The sequence below is a fragment of the Oppia nitens genome, unplaced genomic scaffold (assembly GCF_028296485.1).
Source record: "Oppia nitens isolate AA-2021 unplaced genomic scaffold, nextdenovo-longstitch-racon4-pilon3 scaffold7_pilon_pilon_pilon, whole genome shotgun sequence".
NCBI lineage: Eukaryota > Metazoa > Arthropoda > Arachnida > Sarcoptiformes > Oppiidae > Oppia > Oppia nitens.
Genome location: NW_026533251.1, coordinates 3,688,702 through 3,704,305, shown reverse-complemented (window position 1 = coordinate 3,704,305; position 15,604 = coordinate 3,688,702). Strand labels below are relative to the sequence as shown.

The 15,604-nt window shown below is 23.5% G+C and overlaps 2 protein-coding genes across 4 annotated transcripts; both read left to right on the top strand.

Annotated features, from left to right (window-relative positions):
• The first annotated feature begins 6,708 nt into the window (after nt 1–6,708).
• LOC128963140 (pyrroline-5-carboxylate reductase 3-like) lies at nt 6,709–9,556 on the top strand. 3 transcript variants are annotated; one of them, XM_054309625.1, is made up of 5 exons: nt 6,709–6,729; nt 8,209–8,434; nt 8,504–8,568; nt 8,714–9,304; nt 9,377–9,556. In XM_054309625.1, exons 2-5 carry the CDS (start codon nt 8,314–8,316, stop codon nt 9,551–9,553), a joined length of 954 nt encoding a protein of 317 aa, XP_054165600.1. In that variant the 5' UTR covers nt 6,709–6,729; nt 8,209–8,313; the 3' UTR covers nt 9,554–9,556. The 3 variants fall into 3 exon arrangements, with proteins under 3 accessions (XP_054165600.1, XP_054165601.1, XP_054165599.1); XM_054309624.1 differs by lacking the exon at nt 6,709–6,729 and adding an exon at nt 8,142–8,153; XM_054309626.1 differs by lacking the exon at nt 6,709–6,729 and having other exon boundaries at nt 8,140–8,404.
• A 907-nt stretch (nt 9,557–10,463) lies between these two features.
• LOC128963707 (pyrroline-5-carboxylate reductase 3-like) lies at nt 10,464–11,630 on the top strand. The gene is made up of 4 exons (XM_054310220.1): nt 10,464–10,554; nt 10,636–10,700; nt 10,802–11,377; nt 11,454–11,630. The coding sequence occupies exons 1-4, from the start codon at nt 10,464–10,466 to the stop codon at nt 11,628–11,630; spliced, it is 909 nt and encodes a 302-aa protein (XP_054166195.1).
• The last annotated feature ends 3,974 nt before the right edge of the window (nt 11,631–15,604 follow it).

Sequence of the window (15,604 nt, the reverse complement as noted above, 5' to 3'; positions counted from 1 at the left end):
ATTGAATCAAAAAATACTATTTTTAAATTATATTACTTTAATTGTTAGTTAATATTAAATCAATTATTTAAATATTATTTCAAAAATAAAAATTTCAAACTATAAAATATAAATAATGTGTTCAATCACTTTTACAATTTTACTTAAATAATTTTAAATACATACAATAATTAACATTAATAAAAAAATACAGACATTTTCATTATTTAATTAACTATGAATTTATTTTTTTTAAATATGATTTGATAATTACAAATTATATTAAACTACTAGTATATTATAATTAATGAAAATAATATAAATAAATTTTGAATGAAAAAACAAAACAATGTACAGTATAAGACATATATTATACTTTATATTACTTTATATTATCTTTATTTATAAAAAAAATATTTAATTAATTTATTAAAAATATATTCTTAATGTTAGTTTTATTTCAATGCTATTTTTAATAAATATAATTTCTTTTACTGAAAAATTATTGTCATATATTCAATATATTTGTGTTCAACAATAGCTTCTCGTAGTGTTATTTGGATACTATTTAGAGATTTTAGCATTAATTTCTGAAAATTTCGGTTTCAAATAAGTTATTAAATGTTGTGCTAATCTATAGTAGACTATATATTTGATAAAAAAACATTAACCATGGTCATACACCAAAATATTAACATTATTAACAATTGATTGTATTTGCTATTGTTATCCATATATGTTATAACATTGAATAATGAATGAAAGCCTACTGTAATAATTATTGACGGTTTAAACAAATATTTAACTAATAGTGTAATCAATATATTTAGTCGTTTAGAAAATTTACATTTATTTATATTATTTAATGAATTTTGTATTGCATTTTATCTAATCAGATCAATCCATAATAATAATAATAATAAACATCTGTATATTGTTATGAATATCATTACAATGAAATATCATACTTATAGTCCAGTCGGACAATATTATCAATAAAATAATTTCAAAACAATAATTTTATATATTCTATATGTTATAGTATAATAAATCAATATGTTATATAATTATATTCAGTTAATAGTTTTATAATCAAGTTTCATAATTATTACTTAATGTGTTTATTTCCTGAAATAATTTTTACCATATATTATTTTAATAATTAAAATGCAAATAATTTTTTTTACATAATTAACTAAAAATAATAATTTATTTAAAAAATAAGGTTATGATTTGATGATTGCATATATTACATAAGTATAATACATCATATATTATAATATATTCTACAATACTGTATAATTAAATTAATATAATAAAATAATACTATTAATACTAATAATATGTTAATAATAATATTAAAAAAATATAATAAAAATTAAATTAAACTATATTTTATTTTAAAATTATTAATATTATTAGTGAAATAAATCATTATTTTATTAATTTATATATATATTTATTTTATAGATTAATTTATGATAAATATAATAAAAATAATTTTATTACTTTCAGAAAAAATATATCAAATAAAAATTGAACAATATTTTAATAATAATTTTTTAAAACTTTTTTAATAGTGATTATTATAATATAAGATATTATAAGTTATAAGATATTATAAGATATAATATATTATAAGATTATAGTTTATTAATAGTATTGTATAATTATATAATTTACTTTTATAGCAATAATCTAATTTTATTACAAATATATCAGACATTTTTTGAAACAAAAAATACAATTTCTAAAATGTTAGAATATTATAATATTTTACAACAGCATAACATTTATAGTTTGTTTGATTATAAATTATTATATTATTTTTAAAAATCTAAAAAATATATAAATGTTAAAATAAATAATATAAAAAAAACTTCATAAAAAATTCATAATTAGTATATAATTAATACCTGCAATATAAACAAATTGATAAAATTCATAACTAGTCATTGGAAACAAATTATAGCAATAGATGCCAATCACAGGTCCCGATAGTCTATCAATAAATTGTGAAACTTTTAATACTATTCGTGTGTTTTGTCGGCGATAACAATCATTTCGTGCAAAATATGCAAATAATTTTGTGTACGATTTATGGGCCGATTCACTGACAGTTGTACACATAATTGTTACCATAATTTCTGCACTAAAACAAAATATTGTCAAAAATAAATAAAATAATCGACCGATAAATGATGTATCGGATCGATGGACACCATAGAGTATGACCTGAAAGCCAGGTGTAGCCATATAGTAAAGTACAAACAAAATATACCGAAATGTATGGTTGAAATCACTGGTCATATGTTCAATATATTTGTGTTCAACAATAGCTTTTTGTAGCGCTATTTTGTCATCAGTTTTAATACTTTCGATAATTTTATCATTAATTTCCATAAATTTTAGTTTTAAATAGAATGTAAAAGATATCCAAAATGTTGTACCAAACCATAGTAGGCTATATATTTGATAACTAAAATTAACCATGGTCATACACCAAAATATTAACATTATTAATGATTCATTGTATTTGCTATTGTTATCCATATATGCTATAACATTGAATAATGAATGAAAGCCTACAGTAATAATTATCGACGGTTTAAACAGACATTTAACTAATAGTGTAATTAATATATTGATACGTTTAGCAAATTTACGTTTATTTAGACTATTCAATGGATATTTGATTTGATTATGTCTAATCAGATCAGTCCATATAAACATCGATAAATTGTTATGAATATCCAGACAATGAAATATCATACCTAGAGTCCAGCCAACTATTATTACTATTATAATCCATGTGTGGGCCAACAGTTCATTGCCAAATAAGTGGACATAAGGGCACAGGTAGTACCAAATATATGGATTATTAGGCATTAATAGTATTATTATGAATCGCACCGGTAGTAGTAGATAAACAAATTTTGTCACAAATACTGATATTAATGTTTTCTTAGTAATTGGTTGTCTCGAAACATATTCACTCAAATCTCGAGTAAATACTAAATATTTTTTAGCAAATTTAAATAATTTATCCAATTTTGTATTTATTATTTTATCCATATTTTTCTAGTTAAATATTATTCAATTGTAATTTTAGTTTTTTTTAAGAGATTAACAACAAAATTAAATATATTATTATTATTTTTTTATTTTGCTAAAGTATATTGTTAAAATTTATTTAGAGTATTCCTAATAATTATATACAGTATACAATAAATCTGTATAAAATTATTTTATTTATTTATATAAATAAAACTATATTAATGATATATTTTTTCAATTTATTTATCATTAAATATATATATAACTAAAAAAGTTCTAATAATCATATATAAATAATTCCAATTTTATCTTATATTTTGATTTTTTTAAATATAAAATATTGTGAAACTTATTGTACTTTTTGTACTTATTGTACTTATTGATAGTTCATTGCATACATACAAAAAAAAACAATATTGTATCATATCTATTATAAAAAATTATTTATTGTTTTTTATTATAATTATATCTTATTTGTGTGTTATTATATTATATATTTTATAATAACACACAAATAAGATATTTATATTATTCTTATAAAGTAAATAAAATTTAATCGATTAGTATATATAAAAAAGCTGATATATCAATAAATCATATGATATACAGTATTTTAATTATAATTTTTTTTATTTTTTTTTAAAAGTATATTATGATAATCGTTGTTTCAAAATATTTTAAAATAAGACATAGAAATTGAATAAATAAAAAGATTAAATCTATAATTATTATAAAACATGATTTACTTTTATCAAGGATTTATAATTTTTCTTGTAAGCAAAATTGGTCATGTATTATACATTGTTTTACTATATCTCAGCCAATACTGTTAAAAAAAACTCTAACATTAGCTATTAGTTGTTTGACTAAATAAAAATTAATATTTAAACAAAAAAAAACAAATATTTTTACACACAAATGGCTGACATTTAATTAACTACATTTTTTTTAATAATACAAATATTATAAACTATAAATATTATCAAATAATTTGTGTTCAATAAAATTCCCTCCTTTTATTTTTTATCTAAAATTTTTTTTATATGTTCCCATTTGGAATTTATTTATTTATTTTTTTTGTAAATAATCTATTGAATCCGAAACAACACAATTAATTAATTATGTCTAACAAAAAATAAATAAATATTATATTGAACTGTATATATTGAGTGATATTGATTAATATATGTTTTATATAATTATTAAAATATTTCATTTCATAGTTTTTATTGTAACCATTTATTTTAATAATATAAAATATATTTATTTATTTTTTATTTCTAACAATCTATTTAGTAGATAATAAAATATTTTTCATATTTTCAGTATGAATTTTGAGTGATTTTATTATGGAATCCAAACTATTAATTATGATAAATATTAATGAAAATAATTATAATTTTAAATAAAATTAAAACAATGTACATTATAAGGCATATATTATAAATTATAGTACTTGTATTACATTTATAAATTATAAATAAATTTATATATATTTAGTTAATTATGTTAATTTATTAAAAATATATATACTTAATGTTAGTTTTATTTCAGTGCTTTTTTTAATAAATATAATTATTATTTACTGAAAAATATTTGAAACAAATAAAATATTATAAATAATATATGATAATATACTGAATATATTAAATAAATAATTATCTAATCTATAATCTTATAAGTTACGTATATATTTTTTGTTTGTTTTAATTTAATATTTTATTTTGAACCAATTAATTAATATTGATTTTATAATTTAAAATAACCCTTTAATTAATATATATTCACTTATTTGTGTTTGTATGCATTTAATTAAAAAACATGTTGTTGTTAACTTTATATAATTTGATTTCTATTATTTATAAAAAAATATTATTATATCATATTTACATACTATAAAATCAATAAACTAAGAGAAATATATATTTAAATAAAAAAATAACTTTATGTATTACATATATTATATTAATTACAGCAATTGTATTATTTACAAAACTATGAATATTACTAAAATTAATATAATAAACATAGATTTAGCTAAATAGTAAAAAGTTTTATTAATTTTAATAATTTAAAATAGACTCATAATTAGAAAATAGTTAGAACCGGATATATAAACAAATTGATAAAATTCATAACTAGTCATTGGAAACAAATTATAGCAATAGATGCCAATCACAGGTCCCGATAGTCTATCAATAAATTGTGATACTTTTACTATCATTTGTGTGTTTTGTCGTCGATAACAACTATTGCGTGCAAAATATGCAAACAATTTTGTATATGACTTATGGGCCGATGAACTGACAGTTGTACACATAATTGTAACCATAATTTCTGCACTAAAACAAAATACTGTCAAAAATAAATAATATAATCGACCGATTAATGAGGTGTCTGATCGATGGACACCATAGAGTATGATCTGAAAGCCAGGGGTAGCCATATAGTAGAGTACAAACAAAATATACCGAAACGTATGATTGAAATCACGGGTCATTTGTTCAATATATTTGTGTTCAACAATAGCACGCCATAGATGTAGACTATTATTATTATTATTACTGTATTTGAGACTGATTTCAATTTTTTTTATTAATTTCCATAAATTTTAATTTCAAATAATAGTTTAACGATATAAAAAATGTTGTGCCCACACATAGTAAGCTAAATAATTGAATCGATAGACTGACCAAGATCAATGACCATAATACTAACATTATTGGTGATTGTTGTTTGCCATTGTTATACATATAATATGCTATCGTATTAAACATTGTATGTATAACTATGTTAATAATTACCGACGGTTTGAATAAATATTTAACTAATATTTTATATAATATATGAAGTCGTTTAGCAAATTTACGTTTATTTAAACGATTTAATGGATATTGTATTGTGTTTTGTCTAATCAAATCAGTCCATTGAAACATTGGTATATTGTTATGGAAATCCTGATAGTGTAATACCATACCTATTATCCAAAAAAATATTATAACTACAATAATCCATGTATGAGCTAATAGTTTATTGCCAAACAAGTGTACATATGGGCACATGTAGTACCAAATATGGGAATTATTTGTGTATATTATGATTAATATAAATCTGATCGGTTCTAATATACTAAATAATTTTGACATCACTATTAATATATATGTATATTTATTAATAGGTTTTCCCAAAACATAGTTATCTAAATCACGACTAATTACTAAATATTTTTTACTAAATTTAAATATATTATTCATTGATAACTGTATGATGTTATTCATTATATTATAATAGATTAAAAATAATTAACTATAATATAGTTTTATAGTATAACTATTAGTAATAAAGCATTAATTACTGTATACTAGTCTACACTATTTATTGAATCTATTTTTAGTAAAAAAATAAAATATAGTTATTATATATTTAATTAATATTTATCATATTATTCAAACATATTATTTATATATAAGTATATGAAAATTAGTTATAAATATAATAAATAAAATTCTAAATATAGTTTTTATGCAAATATTTATCATAAATAATTTAATAATATTGCGTTTTGTTGCACCAATTTGTAGCCACTTTATACGCTCCAGTGGTCCGATACGAGCCGATGAAACACAACCGGTATCTATATGTAGATAGAAACCGTCCAATACTGTTGAACTTACCGTTGAGTTAAAATAAAAGGTATTCCGTTTTTTGAAGTTTAATATAACAGTATTTATTTAATAATAATAAAAAAATAAAAGTACAATAAATATGTATAGTAAGTAATTCTAGGTCTAGCAGTTTTATGCAAATTCTAAGCACAGTACTCTTTAAGGTTAACATTATGAGTATTAAATAATAAGAATAATAAAATTACAGTATAGTATTAATCCCCAAAAATAATTAGTAATAATAGTGTTAATAGTAATAATTTGTGTCTTGATTTCCAACTAAAAAAAATTATTTTGTCGGTTTAAAGCTTATAACTGGGACTTAGTATGTCCACCGAAGTTGACCAGTGGACGCTATTTCCGAAATTTTATTATAACTATAAATAACTATTTGTTGGGTTAGATACTATAAAAACTTATAAATAACTATTTCAATTATTTTGAAAAATATAAGCATTAAATTGTAAAATATTGCACAAATATATGTAAAAACAAAAAATAATAGTTATATAAATTATATAAAATGTGTAAACTGTTATCAACTCATATTACTTTTTTAACAATAAAAATAATTAGTTTATTTATATAAATCATTTTTTGTAAATACGCTGAAAACAAGTGAATTATATATCAGTTGCAAATAATTATAAGAAAATAAATAACTATTTCAATAACTATTTGGCTTTTTTTGGCAATTATTATAACTATTTAATAGAGTATAAAAAATTATCAATCAATACACTAGTAATAATTGTAAAAAACAATATTATAATTACTAATGAATATTGACAACACTATTGTATCTCTATAATAATTATAATTATTATAGAGATACAATAGTGTTGTCAATATTCATTAGTAATTATAATATTGTTTTTTACAATTATTACTAGTGTATTGATTGATAATTTTTTATACTCTATTAAATAGTTATAATAATTGCCAAAAAAAGCCAAATAATTATTGGTGAAACTGTAGAAACTGGTGACCATGGTTTCCAATTTGTCCAAGCTATAACCAGTCCTATTGACTGTTACATAACATTTGGGTATTATTATTATGTTTATATACTGTGACTAGTTTTAAACAAACAATAGTTTTTATTAAATAAATAATTAATTTATTTAATTAAATCATAATTTATAATAAATATTAAATTATTTCATTGAATAAATAATTTTTAATATATAATTAAATTATTTTAAATACTAAACTCTATTATAGTTTTTATTTACAGTATTACAGTATTTATCATATCAACAATTATACGGGTCTTTTATATATATGAAAATTATATAGTTACACTATTAGAATGTTGTAGTAATAAAATGTACCAAAATTGCACTCTAAATAAGTAAATATCTGTATGTTATAATGATTACAGTACAGTTACTATTCTACATATTGTTGACATTCATTCATTCCATTACTATATACTTTCAATACAATTAAGTCTACAAAAAAAAATTGGTATTTATTTTTAATATAAATTTTTTTTTTGTAACAGTGATTGTAATCATTTTCGGGTCAATTATTATTACCGCTGTCTGTCTGTCTGACCACTGACCGGCCGATCGGTTCTGTCTGTGTCTGTGTGTGGGTTTGAAACGACATGGAATCAGTGAATCTCAACGAATGTCTGATCGGGTTTATCGGCGCCGGCAATATGGCACTGGCATTGGCCACCGGTCTCATCGGTTCACGTAATGTATTGCCAATTAAAAAAATAAGAGGTTTTATTGATTGATTGATTGATAATTTGGTGGTCAATCCATCATCCACTTCCTTCTCATCATCAATAGGTGCCATTAATCCCAAACAGATAAGCGCCAGTTCGCCAACTCAGAGGATCGGTAGCCGATGGCAGGTATGTGTTATGGCTTTTATTATATCGACTTTTATGTCTGATGAGGACAGGGATGTCATATATCATATCATATATGATATCTCATTACTAATAATATTAAATAAATAACTTTTTATATATCTATTGAAATCTACTGATATATCAGCAATTGGGTTGTCATATCTGTACCGATAATAACCAACTGTTTGGTCATTTGGGTCCACAAAACTTTGCCACAACTAAAGTAGTGTTTCTATGTGTCAAACCTAATGTCTACAAGAAGTCAGTGGACAGCGATAACAATGGATCGGCGGCGACCGCACTCGTAAAACCCGATTCACTTCTACACATGACTAATACACTGGTCATTGTGTCGGTTATGGCCGGCGTTGAGCTACGTTTGGTACGGCGTCTGGTTTTTCCCGATCAACGATTTGCATCGCCAGCACACATAGTTTTTGCCCGACTGATGCCCAATACGGCCGTATCGGTTGGCGCCGGTGTCTGCGGTACGTGCATCGAAAGTGTCGGTAGCGCTCGTGGAGACAATGCGTTCAAAGGTTTTCTGAAGAAACTGTTGGCACCGTTAGGTTTGGTCGAGTTTGTTGATGACGAACACCTCTTGAACGCCGTGTGCGGACTGGCCGGCAGTGGCATAGCGTTTGTCTATACGTTTATCCACGCCATGGCTGATGGCGGTCTCAAAATGGGTTTACCGCGTACTGTGGCCACCAGTATTGCCGCACAAACTGTTAAAGTAAATGATTTGTTTAATTAAAAATTTTTATTTATAATTATATTTGTTATTATCTATTGTTTCTATCGATAGGGCGCCGCACTTATGGTTGAAAAGTCAGGTCAAAATACCATTGCATTGCGCGATGAGGTGACCTCACCGGCCGGTACCACAATTCACGGCTTACACGCACTCGAATCGGGCGGTTTTGCCGGACTCGTCATGTCTGCCATCGAGTTGGCCACCAAACGGGCCGAAGATTTCAAATAATAATAGGATTTTTTAAAGATTTTATTTTTTTTAGTTATGAATTATATTTTTTTTCTAATATAAATTTATATACAATAGAATAATCATTTTATTTGTTATTACCGGTAATATTATTTTATAGATTTTGTAATACATTATTGCCGTAATTAGATTTATATATTTATAATTAATTAAAAATTTAATAAAAATTATTTTTATATTTAAAGATTACCGTAATTATGATATGATATTATCGTTAATATCGTTTACAGTTATACAGTATTGCTTATATATATATTATTAAAATATATTACTGGTAATAATTATCAATAGTTATTTTAATATAATAAAATAAATGTTTACTAAATAAAAGTCACAACTGACATGATAACATTTGTAATATTTTATTTTAAAAATTGTTTAATTTATATAAAATTATATTATATTACCTGTTCTTGTTTTACTACATATATCTACATATTTATAATATTTTTAAATTAGGTTAATATTATTAGAAAATTTTTCCTTATTTATTTTATTATTTTTTTTTGAATCAGTAAATGAAATACAATGACTTTTAATATATGTTTTATAAAAATATGTACAAATAATTTTTTTTTTTAAATATTTAATAAAATATTACATAAAAAATTATGTTTATTTAGTATTTCTATTTAATATACAGTATTATCGGTAATTGTTTTTAATTTAATATTACCGTTATATTTATAAGTTTATAATAATACAGTAATAATAATAATAGTTTTGAAAAACTGGTTTTCAAAAATATTTGGATTTTTATTAATTCATACTTTATGTCATAAAAAGGAAAGTTTAATTAATATTATTAATTTAATAATTTTTTCTGAAAAGTGAAATCTCCTATCGGGTCTCTTATTACTACCGCTGACCACTGGTTACCGAATAAGACATGGAATCTGTAAATCTAAACGACTGTTTGATTGGATTTATCGGCGCCGGAAATATGGCGCTGGCTTTGGCCACCGGTCTCATCAGTACCGGTAAAGTATTAATATATTATACAAATAATAATTACTGATTTAGTGGTTTGATTTGATGGCCCAATCAATCTCTTTGTGTAGGTATCGTAAGTCCTCAACAGATAAGCGCCAGTTCGCCGACATTGAGGATCGGTAGCCGATGGCAGGTATGATATTATATCTCATTACTACTAGAATACCTATAAATCTATTAATATATCTTATTTTTTTTGTCTGTATTTCTATGAAATCTAATTCAATGGATTAGCAATTGGGTTGTCATACCTGTACCGATAATAACCAACTGTTTGCATATTTGGCACCAAAAAACATTGTCACCACAACTAAAGTAGTGTTTCTCTGTGTCAAACCCAGTGTCTACAAGAAGTCGCTGGACATCGACAATGGATCAGCACTTGTGAATATCGACTCACTCTTACATATGACTAATAAATTGGTCATTTTGTCGGTGATGGCCGGCATTGAACTATGTTTGGTGCGCCAGATATTTCCCGATGAGTTGGTCAAAACTAGCAAAACAAACATAATGTTTGCCCGATTGATGCCCAATACGGCTGTTAAGGTGGGCGCTGGTGTGTGCGGCGCTTATATTGACAACATTTCCGATAGCAACGGATCATTCAAAGAGTTTCTCAGCAAACTGTTGGCACCGTTAGGTTTGGTCGAGTTTGTCGACGATGAACAACTAATTAATGCCGTGATAGGACTGGCCGGCAGTGGCATAGCGTTTGTCTATACGATGATACACGCCATGGCCGACGGCGGAGTCAAAATGGGTTTATCGCGTACTGTGGCCACCAGTATTGCCGCACAGACTGTCAAAGTAAATGATTTGTTTAATTTAAAAAATTTTATTTATAATTATATTTGTTATTATTATCTATTGTTTCTATCGATAGGGCGCCGCACTTATGGTTGAAAAATCGGGTCAAAATGCCATTGCATTGCGCGATGAGGTGACCTCACCGGCCGGTACCACAATTCACGGCTTACACGCACTCGAATCGGGCGGTTTCGCCGGACTTGTCATGTCGGCCATCGAAATGACTGCCAAACGTGCCGATGAATTAAAATAATAATAATGTAATAATAAATTTATTAATAGATTTAAATTACTTCATTTTTTTAATTACTGTATTATAATTTTGTTTTTTACAAATAATATTTTGTTTTCAAATAAATTATCAACTATTTTATATTTATATATACAGTATCTGTATTTATATAAAATTTAATATTTTATAAATAGAACTAAATTCAATAATTTGTAAATATTTATTTAGTTAACTACAATTTTTATAAAATTTTATTAAAGTTATATTTAAAATATTATTTTTTTAATCAATAAAATCATAATAGTATTATTATTATAGCAAAACATAATTACTTAGATATTCATTTTAATTTTTAAAGTATTCACATTTTATTTAATTTATTTTAAATAAAAACTTTTTTAATATAGCTATATTTTTTTTTTAAAAATGCTAAATTTAAATCAAAATATCTGTAATACATTGAATAGTTTACATAAATTTTGTAGTAAATATTTAGTAGTCACCCGAAATAATGTTGACTATGTTTACGGTAAACCAATTGCCATACATATCTATTTGGCGCTAATTATGGCAAAACTGTTATACCTATTAGTCCCGGTGCGCTATTTACTAATAGTTTTCTATCGCTATAATCCATACATTGAATACTATCTGTGCCCATATGTACACATAATGGGCAACGAGCTGATGGCCCATACCTGGCTTATCTGTATATCAATGGTTGGCTGGACTATTGGCATAGTATTACACTATCATGATATTGATAATAGTCTATACATAATATGGTTGTCTCATCTAATACAACACAATCGTATTATACATCCATTGAATTACATGAATAAACAAAAGTTTGCTAAACATATAAAACTACAGTTCATGATTTGTATAAAACATTTATTCAAACAGTCGATTATCCTAACCATAACTGTCCATTCAATTTGTAATATAATAGCATATATGACTGCTACCGATGCTGATGATGATGATAGCCGACAATCGTTAGTAATGCTAATAATTTGGATATTACTTAAACTAATAATGTTAGTACAAATATTTAGCCTGTTATGGGGTGGCGTAACATTTTGGCTAACATTTACCTATTATTTGAAACTAAAATTTAAGGAAATTAATAGAAAAATTGAAATCAGTCTCCAATCTGGTAATAGTCTACAGCTATGGCAAGCAATTGTTGAACACAAATATGTTGAATACATGACCCGTGATTTTAATCATACATTTTGTTATATTTTATTTGTACTCTACTATATGGCCACACCTGGATTTCAGGTTATACTATATGGTGTCTATAAATCTGATACCACATCTATTGGTCAATTGTTTTATTTGTTTTTGACTGTATTTTGTTTTTGTGCTGTCATTATGATGACTATTATGTGCACTCGTGTCAGTCAATCGGCACATAAGTCCTATGATATTATGTTTAGATATTTTGCTCAAAATAGTAGATATAAACGAAACAATACACGAATGGCACTAAAAGTTTCACAATTTATGGACAGACTATCGGGACCTGTGATTGGACTCTATTGTTATAATTTGTTTCCGATGACTAGTTATGAGTTTTATCAATTTGTACACATATCTGCAATTAACTATATTTTAATTATGACTTTATTTTAAATCATTAAAGTTACATATTGTTTTTAAACTAAATTATTATATTAAAAAAAATATTAAATTTTTAAAAATATAAGTAGTTAATTTTATAATATATCATATATAGAGTATATACTGTGAATGTAATTATAGTAATTGCTTTTTAATTGCTTTTTAATATGATATTAATAAGTAATTTTATTATTAAATTATTTTTATTATTATATTAAATTGTAAGATATAATAATTAATATATTTAAAAAATTATTTATTATTGTTGATATAATTATTTTATCTAAAAAAACTCATATAATATTTTTCATATAAAACATATTATTGATTTCTAAAAACATTTAATTACAATATATTTGTATTCCGTATTAAATTGGTATTAATTATTAAAAAAAAATTATATTATAAAAATCAAATATTAGTAGTTATAAAAATATATTATTGTATTTTAGTAGTTATTTTAAGAAATTATTCTATTAAAAAAACTAAATAATTCTACAATAATATAATAGAAATTTTGCATGTTTCAATAATAAAAAAAAATATTCATGTATTTATATATTTATATATTAATAATAAAATTTAATATTATATTAATAAATTATAATGATATTATTAACTAATAATGTAATGTACATAATTTTATTACTTAATTTATTTAATGTAAATTTTGCATGTCTACAGTGTAGAAAAAAATATTAGCAATAATTATACATTAGCTTTAATATTAGTATTAACAAATTATTAGAAAATTTTTACTTATTTATTTAGATTTGTGACTTTAGATATATTTCAATATTATAATAGTTTTTATTTTTTAAAAATTGTTATATAAATAATACAAAAATATCTGTATGATATAAATAATTATAACTATTTTTTGTTTTTATTTTTTTTTATATAATAATCGACAATTTAGAGTTTAATTTATTATTTTCACTTAAATATTTATATATTTATTTAATTGATTTTTTTATTGTAAATTATAGAAAATAGATATATTAATACTATTACATTTAATTACAATTATTTTTATTTATTTAGCAAAATATGTGTTTATTTTAATTTTTGATTGATTGTGACAACAAATTTTTAAATAAAAAAATAATACACATATCTTATAAACAATTTATAAAGATTAAAATATATTTATAATTAGTTATTTAAAAAATGTTTAATAATAAACTAGTAAAAATCATTATAAATGTTATTATATTTATAATTAGTATACCCACTTATTTGATTATATATGTAAACATTAATTTAAATATTTATAATATAATCACACGTATTGAACACTTTGCTGAAAGCAATTATCTGATATTGTTTTCAACTATTGATGACCAATACTATAGGCGATCATATAGTCGAAAGCTATTATGGAAATCATTGATAATAAAAGTGATTTGTTTACCAAATATTATCCGATTTTTTATCAGTGGATCTACTGATAGTCGGCTATGGTTGGCACTGGTATGCGATTGGACAAGACTACTGGGTAATCAATATCTACTATCTCATTGGTTGGCCTTATTTTTTGGCTACTGGTTTCTATGTAGTATCAATTGGTTATACCAGGACTGCAGTGATGACTATCAAAAGTTCTGGTCATTTATCTATGCCATCAAATATGATAGACTAGAATATCCATTAAATTATTTACACAATAGATGTTATCTAATTTTCATAAATACACTGAGTTTAGTGCTTATAAAATTATTTTATCATTTAGCTTATGTAGTAATTATAATTGAAAATACATTACTAACAATGATAGCCTATTGGTATTATTCAAATATGTCCATGATCAATTTAGTTTACTGGAACTTAATTGTAGCAATAGGTGCTATACATTTAATATCGATAATTATTTATTTAAGCTTGATAAATTCAATCACTATTGGCTATATTATATTAAAACTATGGGAGGTTTACAAAAATTTTATCAGTGCATTGAAATTAGGTAATACTAGAAAATTTATCAAGGCCATACACGAGCATTACTATGTTAGCACTATAATAGCCACTGTCAACAAATATCTGTGCGCCTGGATATGCCTAACCTATTATCTATGGTTTACTAATTTCATATTTATACTATACTGTTTCAGACACATTGAAATTGGACTGACTATACGATTGATACTATTAATCTATGTGGTGTGTATGGCTGTATTTGGATTTTTGATGTCGATGCCCATCATTGTAGTTAACAAACTGGCCCATAGACCACTATCACTGATTTATCGATATCTAAATCAATGGCCAGTTATGTCACTTAGTCAACGACTTATTATAGATAAGTTTATTGTTCGTCTATCGACTGGACCAGTGATTGGTATATATTGTTATGACTTTTTCCCTAT